The sequence below is a fragment of the Triticum urartu genome, chromosome 7 (genome assembly GCF_003073215.2).
Source record: "Triticum urartu cultivar G1812 chromosome 7, Tu2.1, whole genome shotgun sequence".
NCBI lineage: Eukaryota > Viridiplantae > Streptophyta > Magnoliopsida > Poales > Poaceae > Triticum > Triticum urartu.
The window spans coordinates 18,577,106-18,595,676 of record NC_053028.1 but is presented as its reverse complement, the minus strand read 5'-3'; the positions used below and the strand labels follow the sequence as shown (position 1 = coordinate 18,595,676).

The 18,571-nt window shown below is 47.0% G+C and overlaps 1 protein-coding gene across 1 annotated transcript; it reads left to right on the top strand.

Annotated features, from left to right (window-relative positions):
- Nucleotides 1–8,028: 8,028 nt before the first annotated feature.
- Nucleotides 8,029–18,352, top strand: LOC125525906 (disease resistance protein Pik-2-like). The gene is made up of 2 exons (XM_048690914.1): nt 8,029–9,019; nt 16,004–18,352. The coding sequence occupies exons 1-2, from the start codon at nt 8,163–8,165 to the stop codon at nt 18,003–18,005; spliced, it is 2,859 nt and encodes a 952-aa protein (XP_048546871.1). The 5' UTR covers nt 8,029–8,162; the 3' UTR covers nt 18,006–18,352.
- The last annotated feature ends 219 nt before the right edge of the window (nt 18,353–18,571 follow it).

The following is an 18,571-nucleotide window of genomic DNA, read 5'->3' as shown; positions in this document are numbered from 1 at the left end:
TCTCCCTCCTTGTCTGTTGCGGCTGGCGCGGGGAAGCCAGATCGGGCGGGGCACAGGGCTAGCGTGGGGTCAAGCGGCGCGGCGGGTGGGTTTCTTGGTGACGTCGTGCACATCGCTGCGGGGGCGGCGACCTGCTCGCGGCGTGGTGACGGCTGCGTGGTAGGCAAGATCGGTGGTCGCGGGCACTGCCGGGTTGAGATCAGATCCAATTCTGGATCTTGGGCTTGAACGCCATCGACCGCTGCGGAGTGGTGGTGATCGTCACTGACCACGCCGAATCGTTGGATTTGGCGCCTGGAGATCTAGGATGGATGCTTCTCGGTCCTCCTTCATGGTGGGTTGAGCCCCATGGCTCTCTCATCTCTACAGGTTTCGGTTCATGGTCCATGATGACCCACAAGTATAAGGGATCTATGTAGTCCTTTCGATAAGTAAGAGTGTCGAACCCAACGAGGAGCAGAAGAAAATGATACGCGGTTTTCAGCAAGGTATTCTCTGCAAGCACTGAAATTATCGGTAACATATAGTTTTGTGATAAGGTAATTGGTAACGAGTAACAAGTAATAAAAGTAAATAAGGTGCAGCAAGATGGCCCAATCCTTTTTGTAGCAAAGGAGAAGCCTGGACAAAATCTTATATGATGTAAAGCGCTCCCGAGGACACATGGGAATTATTGTCAAGTTAGTTTTCATCACGATCATATGATTTGCGTTCGGTAATTTGATAATCTGATATGTGGATAGACCGGTGCTTGGGTGCTGCCCTTACTTGGACAAGCATCTCACTTATGACTAACTCGTATTGCAAGCATCCGCAACTACAACAGAAGTATTAAGGTAAACCTAACCATAGCATGAAACATATGGATCCAAATCAGCCCCTTAGGAAGCAACGCATAAACTAGGGTTTAAGCTTTCGTCACTCTAGCAACCCATCATCTACTTATCACTTCCCAACGCCTTCCTCTAGACCCAAACAATGGTGAAGTGTCATGTAGTCGATGTTCACACGACACCACTAGAGGGATGATAACATACATCTCATCAAAATATTGAACGAATACCAAATTCACATGACTACTAATAGCAAGACTTCTCCCATGTCCTTAGGAACAAACGTAACTACTCACAACGCATATTCATGTTCATAATTAGAGGGGTATTAATATGCATAATTGATCTGAATATATGATCTTCCACCAAGTAAACCAAATAGCATCAACTACAAGGTGTAATCAACACTACTAGCAACCCGCAGGTACCAATCCCAGGCTATATGACAAAGATTGGATACAAGACATGAACTAGGGTTTGAAATGAGATGGTGCTGGTGAAGATGTTGATGGAGATTGACCCCTCCCGATGAGCGGATCGTTGGTGATGACGATGGTGATGATTTCCCCCTCCCAAAAGGAAGTTTCCCCGGCAGAACAGCTCCGCTAGAGCCGTAGATTGGTTCCGCCAAGGTTCAGCTTGTGGCGGCGGAGTCTCGTCCCGAAAGCTTGCTTATGATTTTTTTTCCTCGACGAAAGACTCCATATAGCAGAAGATGGGCATCGGAGGGCCACCAGGGGGCCCACGAGGCAGGGGGCGCGCCCAGGGGGGTAGGGCGCGCCCCTCACCCTCGTGGCCAGGGTGTGGGCCCCCTCTGGTACTTCTTGCGCTCAATATTTTTTATATATTCTGGAAAGAGCTTCTGTGAAGTTTCAGGACTTTTGGAGCTGTGCGGAATATGTCTCTAATATTTGCTCCTTTTCCAGCCCTGAATCCCAGCTGCCGGCATTCTCCCTCTTTATGTAAACCTTGTAAAATAAGAGAGAATAGGCATAAGTATTGTGACATAATGTGTAATAACAGCCCATAATGCAATAAATATTGATACAAAAGCATGATGCAAAATGGACGTATCAGTCCATTGTTGGATCCGAAGCCGACGAATGTTTGGTGGTATAGGATGGGGACTGGAGGAAACTTTGATCGGCTTGTTTGGTCCGACATCGGCGACGTCTCTTGACGTTGTTACCCTCCGTGGAGGAGATGTCAAGGTCTCTCGTATCCACTTCCCAACCCCTCCCGGACGGAAGTCCAAAATTCAATCTGGATTGGGCGGCGGTGGCGTCCATCGCGTCGCTCCATGGAGGTGTCGTCTTGGGAGGTTCTCCTGTTTTGCAGAGAGATGTTGTGGGTGATGGACTCCACATAGCTCTAGCAGCGGCGACGGTGTGGATGAGGTGCGGCGTTGTTTCTGCCGCGTCGATGACGACGAATATTGGTAGCATGGTGCAGCTAGATATCGACGACAGATGCGGCTAGATGGACGAGCGCAGGGCGGTGGCGCTATCTGGTGCCATGGTGGCGTCGACAGCTGACCTGGCAAGGTCTTTGCGTCGGTGCCTGCTCTGAAGATGTTTAGGTGGATGACAGCTGCGGTAGCCTCGGTGAGTGCACCGGACCGGTGTGTGACCCATTTTCGGTATGTGGCTGGGATGGGGCATCCGACATTAGATGTTAGGTTTTGGTCTGATGTCTATTTGATATTAGGCTCGGACATTCGACACCCCTGCATCAAGTGGATAGGAGTAGCGACAGATATCGCCAAGATGGTGGCTTCAGACTTACTGATGTAATGCTTTGTAAAGTCTCTGAGAATAATTAATAAAATGGCTGCATGCATCGCTCAGATGCAGAGGCCGGCGTAATCCTCCATTTCTAAAAAAAATGCAAAAGCTCATCTGGGAGGTCTTCCCAGCCTTGGAGATGGGACATAAGGGATGAAGTGGAGACGAAGGTGACGAGCAGTACGACAGACGCACTCTCTGCAATACATGTAAAATTGAAAGCAAACAAATTAGACAAAGGCAATAAAGAAACTAAAGCCCTGAGAAGAATGTATGAAGAATAAGAAAGACAATTCGCATGTGTGGTTCTTCAGAGTGCAATTACGCTTGAACTAACAACAAACTAATCACTCCAATCCATATTAATTGTTATTGATTTATTATAACTTTAGTACTCTCTCCATTCCAAAATATAGTGCGCCCGCGCTTTCTGAGGTCCAACTTTGACCATAAATTTAACCAACGAGACCAACTGCGGTGGGAGAAAAAATTATATAATTGAAAACTTCTTTCAAATACGAATCCACTGATATAATTTTTGCTCCCGTCGCAATCGGTCTTGGTAGGTAAATTTGCGGTCAAAGTTGAAGCACGGGGATAGAGAAAGCACTATATTGTGGAATGGAGAGAGTACAGAGTTGTACTAAATCAGCGACAATAAATATGGATCAGAGAGAGTATTTAATTTTTTTAAAGTAAGTCATAAAAATAAGGATTTAACTCCATTGGATTTCAGTGCTTTCTTATGGCCAGGGCAAGATAATGTATACCATTGGGCTATAGGATTAAACAGGGGGAGGGATGTTAACGCTCCTTTTTCTTGGTAGTACTCCCTCCATTCCACAATGTAGTGCTTCCTTTATTCCTGTGCTTCAACTTTGACCGTAAATTTAACTACGAAGACAGATTGCGGCGGGAGCAAAAATTATATCAGTGAATTTGTATTCGAAAGAAGTTTTCAATTATATAATTTTTTCTCCCGCCGCAGTTGGTCTCGTTCGTTAAATTTATGGTCAAAATTGAACCTCGGGAAGTGCGGATGCACTATATTTTGGAATGAAGGGAGTAGTATATAAGGTAATATAAGGTGCAAATAACTGATTAGTTTTTTGAGGAATCAACAATTAACTGGTGAGGCTCAGGCTGCGGTGATGGCTGAACTTGGCCTAAGCCTGCACGGACGAAGTAATAAACTAGAGATAACAAACAGTTAGCTTGAACTCTCACAAACAAGGTAATTTCCAAGGGCACACAAAAATACATCGAATGAACTACAGTTAGCCTGGTCGAGGCCATGAAACAAAATCAAAGTGGTGTTCTCATCTAGGGTTCTAGCCTTTGGAAAATCTAGTCCATCAATTAATCATCCAATCAGTCAGTCAGTCTCACCTATTCTATGGTTCTAAAATTACACCATGGAGATAAAGAATCGAACCCATGAGGACGGAGTACCAACAGACCAGAGGATACATGAATGGACGAAGGGAGGAGTTAAGCTAGGGATCAGGCGAGAATGCGGAAAACAGTGATGACCTTGTAGAGCGAGGCAGCACTGCAGCAGTGGCCGGCGGCGGCGCATTCTCTCCTCCATACCCATTAGTATGCACTGCTCCGCTCTCTTTGTCCCATCTGCTGCTTTTTTGGAAAAAGAAATGCCCTAGATGGACTGCTACCTTGTTGTCGGGCCAGCCCATACTAATTGGGTACCAACTCAACAGACAACACTGAGATTGCCTAAAAAAAACACTTGCAGAGAAGCACCATCTTTTGATGAGGATCTTCTTCTACATGACATTGTGATCGCTACAGATTCAAAGCAAGTTGCAAGGGACATCCAATACGGAAGCTGCACGGTCCATTGTCAAATTGTTGCTGAAATCAAATTGCAAGCTTCGAATTTTAATTGTAATTTTGTTTTGGAGGGTCGGGCATCGGATTGCAAAGCCCATTCCCTTGCTCATTTTTCTCACTCCTTACGTCAGGGGAGCCACATCTGCTTAGCCCAACCTCATGACCCTATTTGTATCCCATACATTGTGAACTTTGAGTAATAAAGAGTTGGGATTTCTAAAAAATTGCTGGAGCAGGGTTTCCCTTGTCAAAAAAAAAAAACTCGAGCAGGCACTACACCAAACCCAACCGACCATTTCTAAACCCGATTCGAAAGGCGACCAACTATCTTTGACCTCTGAAGTCACTGTCTCAAAAGCTCTTTGTGCCGAAATAAAAATTAAGTCAAGTAAAAAGTTCCTGCCAACCGGCTGCAACTCAGGTACTACTATAATGCAAGAACAAGTACGGATCAATGATTACTGTAGTAGTATATCCCTGCAAAAAATAAAAATGATACTAGTGGAATATTCGGTTCCTGAATTAGGATGTGGGATGATAAATAAATGTTAATAAATCACAATTCTGTGTTTTCGTGTTTAGCTACTGACCAGCTGGTTCATTCAACTATGCTCCGTTTCACCAAGTGGTGCTCTGCTATTTGTAAAACGGAATTACTACCATGGCACTAATCAAACTTTGTTCTTGTATAGGTCACACTGAGACAATTCTGGACTACACAGACACATGCGTAGGAGGCAAAGACATTGTATTATAAATTAGCGTGCCACTTGAGGGACGGGTTCTATGGCTGCAAAGCGTCTAGGCCTAATCGCGCTAACTTGATGACATAGAATCGCGCTGTGCACGTCCAGAATGTTAAAAAAGCCGCCAATTATTAGATACTCGCTACATTCATCGTTTGTCCACGACCTATCGTTCTATCAAATTCCCCGACTTAGATTCCCAGTGCATCTCATTCCCTCAGACCGTTCCATGTGGTCGCCGGTGCCCTTTACCCTGCTCTTCATTGTTGCTCTCCTCCCACACTTTTCTATTCTCCCCTGGAGTCTAAACTGGATCCAATTGCATGGGGACAAACTAGTTGTATATAGGAGGTTAGCGAGTGGCCAATGCTATGTGTGGCCCGGACATCACCATTTCTTCACCAAACATATTATGCCAACTATTTTGATCCTTAAATTCAAACACAAAGGGTGTAGCTGTTGACATTTCTAGCACATAAATATGAGCAACCCCACGTGGAATGTTGAAGCATGTCTACGGTCCTCTAGGAGCCATGTGTGTATATATTGCTTAATAAGAGTTCGTTTCTAGTTATATTTTTGTATGTATGGTTTAGTTACCTTCATCTTAAAGACTTGTGTACATGAAGAGAGATTCAAAATGTTTAACATGCGAGGTTGTCACCGCAGCATTTCAACTCTCCCTTTAAAACAAAACTTACGAAAGGAAAAGAGCGCTGAAATAGCTAATAGGATTTTTTTTGCAATATGTTTCCAAAATAAATAATATAATGATTCTATATGCTTTGTTACACTTTATATTATACTATTAAATTTTTTCATACCAATAGGCTATTCACTGCTTTAAAACCCACGGTTGCATGTCAATACATTGCACCTAGAATATAACTCAGAGTGTACATTATACATTTTATCACTAAATAGTTCTGGCACAAGTCGTTCATGATATAAGAACAATCCAAAGTTTCATGTCTGCAATTTGCATGTTTTATGCGAAAAACCGATCAAACTAATTGACATGAGTAGCACCAACTAGAACAGTGAAATCCATCTATGCCACTAGTAGAAAAACGACTTTACGTGAGCCCCATTAGTCCCGTTTGGAAACGGACCGGTACTAATGTGACCACTAGTCCCGGTTCCAACGGCTAGGGGGCGGGCATCATTAGTCCCGGTTCGGGTTGAACCTCTAGTACCGGTTCGTGACACGAACCGGGACTAGAGGGGTGGTGGCAGGCTGGTGTCAGGCTGGGGCCCTCCACCAGCACATTTAGTCCCGGTCGTGTCACAAACTGGGACTAGAGGTGCACATTTAGTCCCGGTTTGTATACATCTCATACCCCTCGAAGTCGCGCTATCTGATCGTCGGTGCCATTAACCATGATCATCATTGTTAGTATCCTCCAACCCTTTACCATTGTCTTCGTGGAAACTAATGTGTGATCTTGCTACATGAGAAAATAAGCTAGTTATTTATAGAAGGGTGATCAACATCTTGTGTGTGGCCCGTACATCATCATTTCTTCACCAAACGTAAAAATTCAAGTGGTGACTGATTGTTTGGCCTTGGTGAAGCACCTCGATGGTCCCTATATGGGGACCAGCTCAGCCGTAATACACGAAATCAAAGCAAATATGTTAGATTTTGTCGAAGTCCACATTGAGCATGAGAGAAGGGAGATGAATTGGGAGGCATATGAGTTAGCAAAAGCTTTTGTAACTCTAGACATGGGGCGCCATGTGTGGCTGCTGAATCCCACTGATATCATTTGCATGGCACGTTTTATTATGATTGAATAAAGCTAGGTCACACCCATACGAAAATGTCCTAAAAAAGTCCCTTCTCCGAATAAGGATCCTCGAGATGCGCAAGATCATGTCTTGCTGGACCAAGAAAATCCCAATTAAAATTGTTCTCTAAGTTAAGGAGGCCACCAATTCTTTTCATGAAATGCCGCCAAAGGACATCTTCTATATCTCCATGCTTGGTGACAAGATTCTGACCGTCATGTAAGTTAGTAAGCTATCAAATACTCCTCAAGGCTTATTGTTTTCTGTCTGAGTTTCACCATAGATTTGCCATATTTTTTGGTATATAACCTATACTTTGCTAGTTAAATTTAAGGTCGAAGTTGAACCCAAAACAAAAGGAGGCCTAATAAACACAGAAGGAGGTAGTAAGGGAAAGAGGAAACTTGCAATCACGTGAAAATACAAAAATTTGCATGCGTAGCCACACTTGCACATCTATTGTACTGTTGCCGTTGGTGGTAGCGGTTCCATTTGAAATGAGGTGCGCGCAGACGGATAGCAGTTTTGGGAGGGCTGCGCGAGATTAAGAAAAACAAGTGCCAGTTGGCAAAGGGGGAGGACCGAGATGTTTACACCACGGGACATTTTTCCCGCTCGTTCTGGATACTCTACCACTGTGGTGTGGGCTTAGGCCAGGGTAGACCCCGCGTGGCAGCCAAAGGGTGGATGCAACACAGCGTAAGTAGTAAGAAATTTTCATGTCGGCATAGTGATCTATTTTTTGCGGGGCGTCGAGATTTGCGTTGGTCAATTAACTACAGAGATTGATACAGCACTTTGACGACCGGTCAGCAAATACGACGAGTCTTTCGAAACAAGATTATTTTTTAAACACGTCCCGCCATGCATCATGGGTAGATGTGTCTTTTTTTTGTTTCAACTGCAACGGGTAGATGTGTTGGTGGTTGTGCAGGTTGCTTATAATACACCGTCAGCCAATGGCTCGTCTTTTCCTCTTTTTCGAAGTTCCAACTATATTATTTCTTTCTTTCTCAGATAAAAGAACTACACTCTCTGTTACACTCACAGACCCCGTGACCTCCAAAACGCATCAGAAATCGCGAACCACAGCACAAAGCTCTGCATCTTTCTTCATCCCCATCAAGAGAAACAACCAATAGGGGGGCCGGGGGAGAATGGAGGGCGCGGGGCAGCTTGTGTCCGTTGTGGGGCAGCTGGTGGGCGGGGAGTACCGGCAGCTCCGCGGCGTCGGCGCCCAGGTGACTGAGCTCAGCGACGAGCTGGCTACCATGAACGCCATCCTCCGCATGCACTCCGATGCTGAGGAGGGCGCCGCTGACCCCTTCATCCGGGAGTGGGTGAGGCAGGTCAGCGAGCTCGCCTACGACGCGGAGGACTGCGTTCACCTCTACATCTTCCGCATCCGGTGCAGGCCGAGAGACCGTTTTGTCGTCTGGTCAAAACGCCTCCTGGCGACGCTTTTCCCTCGCCGTCGACTAGCTCGCGAGATCCGGGCGCTCCACGCTCGTGCTGTTGCTATCAGCGAGCGCCATGCGCGTTACGCCTTCAGCCGACCAACTCCTTCATCAGCCCATGTTCGGCCGGTAGCGACGTCCGCGCATGCCCTCCGTCCTGCCAACGATCCTCACCACTTCGTCGGCATCAAGGAGCAGGCTGAAACCCTCGCCAAGAAGCTCAAGGTGGTGAGTGACAACGAATTTGTCACGGAGCAGCTCCAGGTGTTCTCTATCGTGGGATTTGGAGGGCTGGGGAAGACTACGCTGGCCATGGAGATGTGCCGGCAGCTGGAGGCGGATTTTCAGCGCCAAGCGCAAGTCTCTGTGTCCCAGACGTTCGACGGTGGTAAAGATCTGAAGGGATTGCTAATACGCGTGCTTCGTCAGATCGTCAAGCCCAAGATAGGTACTGAGGAAGACATCAAGGCCAAGGTTGAAGACCCCTTGGATAATATTGAAAACATGGACCTACATGGTCTAGCCGAGAAGCTGAAGGTGCTTCTCAAGGACACGAGGTACGTATAGAGAGTTAAACATACGGCTTACAGACTATCAGTATGCTTTTTACGGTACGATGCACATCTATATATATGCTAATTTGAGTACTCCTGTAGTCATGTACACTTGAAAGAATTCGTAGCTAGATCCCATCCAGGAAAATAATTATGGTAACATGACCGGGCGGGATGGCTTCCAAGCACATCTTTCATCACACCCACTTACTCTTCTCACCGCATTTATGCTGGTTCTGTTGAAATTCGTCCATAGGATCGATCACATCAAATCACAATAAACACGCAGACGTAAAAACTTTTGCCAAAGGCACCTGTCGTGCCTTGTTTTTTTTTCTTTATTTCTTCTTTTTTCTCCCCTATTCAACTCACGCCCGTATACCTGCATATATATTGGACCTAAACCTACGGCAAGCCGACTCAACCTGGACTTCCAAATACAACACGGACGCACACCTAAGAAACCCACCAGGACACGGACTAGTACTCTTGCCTTGATCTACTAATCAATCACCTGCTAGATTGAACACGATTAGCTAAACTTACTAGGACACACTACGTAGACTCCTAGCTAGCTATGCTTTAAACCTAAACATCAAGATTATTCTAACAATCTCTCCTTAATCTTGATTTTGGTCTTCTATGCTTCTTCGATCTTGACTCGTTGCAGCTTCATGACTTGTCGATTCAAACTTCAATGTATGATCCGGACTACCAGCCCACATGGTCGCATCTACGTGTGCAACGTGTAAGATTGGACGCATCATCAATCTTCACGTCGTTCAACTTAACTGGTCATTGTCCCACTACACGCCGAGCTTGATCTTCAACTGTCATATCCGTACACTGAGTATGACCCGCCTGGAAACATGCAGTGCGCCTCCTTGCTCTGCCATGTTGTGCCACCGCCATTGCATGGCCGCTGCCTTGCACTCGGTCCGCACCATACTCATTGTACTTGCTTGCAGTAGATCCACTCTCCACTGCTCGCACACCTCCTTGCTTTACGATGGCTTCGCCTACCACCGTCCGCCTTCGGCATCACACCGAATACACACTGGCCGCAACCAGAACGCTCCACGAGGACATGGACATAACTCACGGAACACCGTGCACACTGCATCCACTTCAACGAATCATGACCAAGGCGAGCACTTGGACACGACGACGACTTACAGACGCAATGACAACTGACCGTGCAAACTCGCACGACTCCATGAATCATCCGACTCCCCCGGACGACGATCTTGATGAGCTCTAGCACCGCACCTCGGCACCACCTCCCCATCAACGATCTTCTTCCACCGCCTTGCCGACGACAACCTGCCGTCTCCCTCCTTGTCGCTCCAATGAACGACGATCGCTTGTTTCTCCTCGTCGCTGCACCACCCAGCGACCATATCGCCCGCCCCGAGGCGCTAGCAGATCGCCACCCCGGGGCAAGCACGACTTTAAATCAACCTTGCTCTGATACCAATTGTTGGAATTCACCCACAGGATCGATCACATCAAATCACGATGAACACGCAGACGCAAAACCTTTTGCCAAAGGCACCTGTCGTGCCTTGTTCTTTTTTCTTTATTTCTCCTTTTTTCTCCCCTATTCAACTCATGCCCGTATACCTGCATATATATTGGACCTAAACCTACACCTAAGAAACCCACCAGGACACGGACTAGTACTCTTGCCTTATAATCTACTAATCAATCACCGGCTAGACTCCTAGCTAGCTATGCTTTAAACCTAAACATCAAGATTATTCTAACAGGTTCATGGTAACATGACCGGGCGGGATGGCTTCCAAGCACATACAAGCCGGTTGACTGGCAGTCCGCCTGGCCGATATTCATAGGGGCACGATGAACGAGAAGGCGCGCAACTCTAGGCGGCCATATTCAAGCCGTCGCTCCGCCTACCCGAGCGCCCACTATTGAAAGCTGGCTGGCAATGCCACACAACTCTACCCCTCTGAGCCCCATCTCCCTTTGCCCGAGATGCCAACGCACTACCCCTTCCTCTAATCCCCCATCGTCTACCGTCGTGGGTGGTGAAAGAGCTCCGAGCTCGGACGAGGATGACGAGATGATGGAGGAGGCGGCAAAGGAGGAGTAAGCGCTGGTGCTGGTGCAGGAGCAGCCGGTGCCCAAGTTCACCCTGTTGCAGGCAGAGCAACAATACAGCCGGGTGATGGCGGAGGCAGACAAGGAGGAGCAGGCACCCTCGGTATATGCATTCCGGCTACCGTAGAAGGAGCAGCGGTGTTCGCATTCCGGCTATTGCAGGAGGAGCAGCGATATAACCTACAACTCCTCGAGGGGCACCGGCTGGCAGATGACCAGATCACGGTGAGCAGACATCTGACACTACCATCGCCGCCATGGTCGCTACGTACCCATGCATCATGGGTGTGCAACATGCAGTGTTTGAATTTGTGTGCGGTACCAGCGTCATCTGCCACAGGTGGTCGCCGCTCCACGTGAACAGGCAGTTAGAGTATCTACAGCCGGACTTGATAAATCCAGCCCCTTATACACCCGCGGGCGCGTCCGGGCACACCCGCGGACAGTGCCTGCCGGCCCCTCATATGTTGCATCGCGCATCTACATACCTCAAATTCGTATCCTTAAATCTATGCAATACATACACGTCGATCATACGATACAAATTGTCCAAATTCAACAATTCAAAACAATGCAAAGCAAATCATAGTTCAACAAACCGGACAGCCAAAATGAAATCATTATCCCATGGCCTTGGATCACTGGTCCGGTGCCATGTCCAAGCGGGATGCGTCCTACTCCAGGTGGAATGCATCTTGCTCGTCCTGCTCCACCTGCATCCTGGCCGCAGCCGCCCTCGCCGCCTCGTACTCCCTACGCTCGTTGATCCCCTTTTTCTTGTCCGCAGGCCACTTCTTTGCATGCCCATCCAAGCGGGTATCACCAGCCAACATGATCTTCGCATCCTCCATGTCCCGTGCGAGTTGCAACCTCTCCTTCTCAAGTTCAATATCGCCAAATGTCTTTCCCTTCTTGAGTTCCCATTTGGTCACCACTTGTTGCTTCTCTAACTCGATCTTCTCGAGTTCAATTTTGAGCTTCTTCGCCGCCCTCTTCTGGTCCCACTCCATCCTCTCCTTTGAGCATCCATCATGAGGTTGTACATCTCCTCTTTCTTGTTCTCCCTTGCCGAAAAAATGCCCATCCATGTGGACGACATTTTGTAGACGCGGCATCACGAGAGGCCCATGCCTTCTCACATTTGTTTCCCATGACTTGTGAGCTATCCTTTGGAACGATGGCTCTACCATTCATGATGAAAACATCATCCTCTCATCATCCGATCCAATTGATTGGTGGGAGCTTGACCCATCATTCCTCTTCTTGCCAACCTTTAGGTCGGCCACAACTTGGTTCCAGTTCGTCTTGGCATTCAATAAGGTCCAACAATGGCTAAAAGCAAATGACTTCTTCTCCAACTCGTGACACATAGTGGCCGCCACCGCCGTCTAGCGAAAACATATGTATGAGCATGGGATTGCAAACACAAGAAGCATATGCAGATGACGACCTGATAAGGCGATTGAGCTTACGTGAGTAGCCACTCCGATCCCACTTTGAGACCGTTTGGTCACTTGTGAGTAGTAGCCGACGTACTTGTTCACTTCCCCTTGAATGACCCCCATCGATGTTGGAGAGATGCCACATTGCGGGTGGGCGCGATAGAATGCGGCTCCACATACTCCTTTTGTTGATGATACTCCTTCCAAATCTTCTCCCAATACGTGTTCCCCTTTTGCTCAGTGCCCCATATTGGATCCATGGTTCAGCCCAACCAAGCATTGACCAACAAGCTGTCCTCATATCTTGAGAATGCCGGACCTCTTTCCTTCGGATTGGGATCGGGTGTTGTTCCAACTTCAAATGCGGTGGTGCCCTCCAATTCATACTCAATTTCGGTCGGATCTTCATTGTCATTGATCATGTTCGACATGAACTCCTCCTACATGATCATGGTTTGCAAGGTATCATCATGTGTGAAATGAACTAGTGGTCGATGCACAAATTTGATTGGACAAGAGCAAACAAAACGTACTGCATCTTGTTCGGTCATTCCATCGAACATGTCGAGCGCCGCCGGTGCTTGTGCTCACCTGCGCCCGAATGAGCAGCGGCGAGTCACATACGTCCACCGTCGAGTTCTGCGTCAGCGAAAGCTGTCCGGAATGGCCCAGCCGGCCATCGAATCCTCCTCTGTCCCAACGGCGTCGGACGGCGTAATCCGCGTCGGCGCTCGAATGAAAAGGGTGCGGGGTGCCGGGCGCGGCGCCGGAGACATCTCCTCGACCATGTCTAAACCTCCATGCAATGCTGCCGCCTCCCTCTCACGCTGCCGGCACCGCCGTATCTTCTGGGTGACATTCTCCGCCTTGCAGGACGGAGCCGAGGAAGGGACGACGACGGACGAGGCGGGCTGCGTCTCCGTCGCGGTGGTCGTGGTCGGGCTGGACGACATCTATGCTGACGGATCGTGACCGGTGGAGTGGATGGGAGGGCAAGGGTGGCGGACGGCGAGGGCTCAGGTGGGGTAAAGCTTGGAGGGCGGCGGAAGGAGGAGGAAGGATTTTATGAATTTGGTGCAATTTGCTGTGGGGTCTGGCTGTTAGATCCGACATGAGGTTGTTACGACAAAGACACGATGTAGAACGTGTATAGGCCGGTTATATGTGTGGCGGGTGGTGCCTACTGCCCACCATAGCTAACATATGTGTGGAGGGTGACTATTGCGACGCGCCGTAGCCAACTTCTGAATATTTTGATTTTATTTTTGTTGCGGCTTTCCAAAATTTATCTGTGGCGGGCATATGTATAGCCCGCCACTGTTGCCTCATACACAAGTGTCGGGCATTTATGCTGGCCCGCCACTAGTAGCTTTCATCACGCATGCACTTTTGATAGAGATTACGTGTGGCGGTTAAGCATTCCCGCCCACCACTGGTGGCTCCATTCTAGTGGCGTGTTCTTTTTGTTACCTGCTACCGCTACTTGTCCAAAATAGTAGTGGCGGTTTTCTGGATGTGCCCGCCACTAATGTGAGGCTATCTATAAGCGTTTTCCTAATAGTGCGAGTTGGTTTACCTAGAGATGATGATATTCATATGCCATTACCTTGTTGATGGCATTGCTCGGATATGCCTGGACTATTTCTTTCGTGTGAAAACTTAGATTTTGTTCTTAGGTGGTTGGCGACGATGCCGCTTAAGTGCTGCTCCCTTCCCGAAGGCGTTGCTATCAAAGAAATTTGTCGTCCGTGTGTTTTCATGAGATGGTTGGTGTGGATATGTTCTTTCCTGTAATTTGTCGATCACGAATCACGAAATAGGGTTTTCCCCCGCTTTATATTATAAAGCATACCACCAATCCACAAGCTCAATGTTCACGGGCAACAACAACAATAAAATAAAATAAGTCTGGCTAGGGGACAACACAACAAACCCCAAAAGAAAGCAACTAGCTAATCAGGCTCCGGGGGTGGAGGAGGTAACGGTGGCGTGAGGGAGATGGCGGTGGAGCGAAGTCCGGCGATGATAGTGTTGATGCCGTCCCGATGACGCCGCTTGCTAAGCGGTCGCCAGAGCTGCAAGAATCCGCACATATTTGTAAATGGCGTCAGTCGTCCGAAGTGGAATCACATGTTCAATCACAAGTTTATTGCGCACATTCCAGAGCGTCCGAGCTAGCGCACTAATCGCCACCCAAAGGGTGGGGCGAGTTCTACACGGTGAATCAATAATTTCCCAGAAGAGATCCGGGAGGTTGTCATGGGCCCAGTTGCCTCCCACTGTCTCTCGAAGGCAGCTCCATAAGAAAATGGCAGCCAGACAATGGAAAAAAATATGGTTAGTGTCCTCACGGACACCGCAGGGGGGGCAATTACCATCCCAGGGCCATTGCGCTTGCGCACTTCCGTCCCAGATGGGTCGATCACGAATCTGATCAATTAGTTTTTTCCCTCGCCTACGCATAGCTTTAGGTTTATGTGGTTATGTTGCCGGCATGTTTTTTGTGTGTGTTAGTGTTGGTTGTATCCATCCTATCTATGCAGAGGTCGGGGTGTGCTCACTATGTTTATATCCACTTAATGCTTAACATTCAATCAATAAATTCACACTTTTTTTTTAAAAAGTACAATAATTAAGTGTATCATCACAAGCATGATTAAGCATAGCATTTGATCTATATAGAAATACATCGAAATATATAAATATTTTTTTGCGGGTGAGAAACATATAAATATAACCACATAGGATTTGAACCAAACAAGAAATTTTATCTTGGAGTCTCGTGTTAGAGGGTTTGCTTGCCTTATCCAAATCGGTCTTGGTAAGGGTCTCGATCGGTCGTCTCATGAAATAGGGTAAGCGACCACTAAAAAAAAGGGTCAGCGATACTCATCTACGGCATAAATCTATAGGTAGCTACCCATATTTCGCTAAAGTGCATCTAGATGTGTCCTAAGTATTGCACATAATATTAATTGCAATATTCACAAATTCCAAAATTTACAAAAGTAGCGCGACAGGACTGGGTTTATGAATTGGTTCTCAGAAGTATATGGTTCTCGGAAGTATATTTAGAGTTTAATTTCTCAAAAGTTACATAATTATTTTTCATTGTCAATTCCTAATTTCCTAAGCGGCCTCAGATTCGTTCAGTCATAAGACAGGCCCAACTTAGTTGTACAGCCTTCATATCCTCTACGTTTGTATTTTCTACAAGTCGCCCCTACCAGTCGCTTAGGTAGGTGGCTAGTGCTCACAGCTAACAACGATGAGTTACATCCATAACGAATTTGTGGAGAGTACGTCATAATATTAAGCTGTGATGCTTATGCCAATACTATTTCATAATAATGCATGTATCAGTGCCCTTTTGCATATCCATATAAATTGTCCTAACTACAGCATATATAAATATTGCAACCAGGTACCTCATTGTGATCGATGATGTATGGACCATAGCTGCTTGGGAATCAATTCAATCCCAATTGCCAAAAAACAAATGTGGCAGCAGAATAATTGTGACCACGCGGATAGAAACTGTTGGTAAAGCATGCAGTCGTGCCAGTGTGCACAGCAACTACATTTATCACATCCAGCCCCTCGAATCAACGGACTCAAAGAAGCTATTTCTTAGTAGAGCATTTGGATCCATGAATTACTCTTGCCCAGCGAATCTAGAAGTGTCAATGGATATAATTTTGAAGAAATGTGGTGGGCTTCCATTGGCGATTGTTAGCATTGCGAGCCTCCTCGCCAACTATGACTCGCCTGAGAAGTGGGGGACAGTTTGCAATTCAATTGGTTCCATGATAGACAACAACCCCACACTAGAAGGTATGAGGCAGATAATCACACTCAGCTACAACCATCTGCCACATTACCTGAAAGATTGCATGATGTATCTTGGCATTTTTCCCGAGGACTATGTGTTCAGCAAGACTCGGCTCCTGCGGAGATGGATAGCCGAAGGTCTGGTCATTGGGAGGCGGGGACAAACCATGATGGAGGTTGCAGAGGACTACTTTGATGAGTTGGTGAGTAGAAACATGATTGATATGGTAGCTTATGTAATCAGCTTCTATGATAGGGTGGAGACATGTCGGATTCACGACATGATGCTTGAGGTCGCTGTGTCCAAATCCCTGGAAGCCAACTTTGTTAGCCTGGTAGGTGGACAGTATCAAGCAATGTCGTATGATAAAATTCGTCGTCTCTCTGTCCATGCTGGAGAAGGAGGAACCACCAAGGTCGGTGATTCTCTGTCCAAGGGAAAAGCAGTGGGGCGCAGTAGGTGGAATGGCGTCGAGGAAATGAATGTTCAGCATGTCCGTTCCCTGAGTATATTTGAGCTCGAGGGGCACAAGTTGCTTGATCGACTGGGTGAGTTCACCCTGTTGAGGGTACTTGACATGGAAGACTGCAAGGGCTTAGCTAACAAGCATATGAAGGATATTTGTCGGATGTACCTTCTGAAGTTCTTGAGCTTGAAGGGTACAGATATCAGCTTCATGCCTTCTGAAGTCGGCAACCTAGAACATTTGCTGACACTTGACTTAGAGCAGACGCGCCTTGATGATTTACCAGGTACTGTAAAAAATCTGGAGAAACTTGAGTGCCTCAGGTTCGACAAAAAGGGCGCGTGGGGGGTCATGTGGAGGCCACCCAGAGGAGTCTCAAACATGAAGGCATTGCGCGAGGTGGATAGAGTACTAGTCGAAGATGTTGAGATTGCTAAAGAGTTCGGTGAACTAGAGCAGCTGCAACGTATCTTTGTATACGTTGCTGACAATCCTCAGCAAGAGGATGTTCGTCAACAGCTTGCCCTCTCCCTGTCCAGGATGTACTCCCTCCGGTGGCTCAACTTGGGAGATGCGAAGGACGACGGTATGACAATGGATTATCTCATTGGTCTTGATTCGCCACCACCCCTCCTTCGACACCTTAGGTTCGCTGGAGGATTTACTAAATTACCAGAATGGGTCGGGTCACTGACATATCTTGTTGAGTTTACCCTTGCGTGGGCACAGCTTAAGGATGGGCAACTATTGGATGTCCTGTGTAAGCTGCCTAACCTCAAGAGCATCATGTTCCAACATTTTTTCTACCTTGGGACAGCACTTGTTGTGTGCACGAAGCACAAATTTCCGGCATTGAAGGACCTGGAAGTTGGCACCCCTATGCAATATCCTGAAGTTGTCCAGTTCGAGGAAGGATCCATGATAAATCTACAGAAACTTACAGTGAATTTCAATAAGTGGGAATGCAAAAGGATAGTCGGTGTCAAGCACCTGAAGAACCTTACAGAGGTGAAACTCACTGGTAACAGATATAACTCTGCACTGGGCCGTGCTCTGAAGGAGCTAGAGGAGGAGAGCAATAGTCGCTCCGAGCCTACCCGATTCACAGTTACAGTAACATACGATTGATCCCTCTGCTTTGCCGCTCGATCCTATTATCTGTTCAGGTACTTTACTAGAATGGACTGGAGTTATGTTATTACTGCTGGAAGTGGAGGTTTGTTCAAACTGTTTGTCAAGTTATTGTGGCGCATCATATATGCCTGCTAGCCAATTATTCCCGTGTGGTTGTGGTTGTGGCTGTGGTTTGGTTTTGTGAGTCAGTGCAATTCAGACTTTGTATTTTGTTAAAACACTAGCTCCTCTGTTAAGTTTGGAGTCCCCGGCGTGTGCGTTTCAAAATATGTATTTTGTTAAAGCATTGTGATGTAATAAAGGTGGACCAGCTGTTCATTTATTAGCAACGAATTTATGAATTGTTTGAACTGTGAAGAAATTAGTGTGTCGCAAATGAATGAACCAACTTGGATTGCGTAGCGAATGTACGACTACGGTTGGAGTTCCATGTTTTTTTGCTTGTTTATGTGCATTCATTTTGGTTGGGTTTGGTTTAAGGGCAAGGATGTACATCAGATGTTAATTCGTGCTCCTATATATATGTGGTGTGGAACACAAGGGATACCTGCTTCCACACA

Coding starts and splice junctions, on each gene's coding strand:
- LOC125525906 (XM_048690914.1), top strand. CDS start 8,163: ATGGAGGGCGCGGGGCAGCTTGTGTCCGTTGTGGGGCAGCTGGTGGGC. Junction 9,020..16,003: donor GTGCTTCTCAAGGACACGAG/GTACGTATAGAG, acceptor TATTGCAACCAG/GTACCTCATTGTGATCGATG.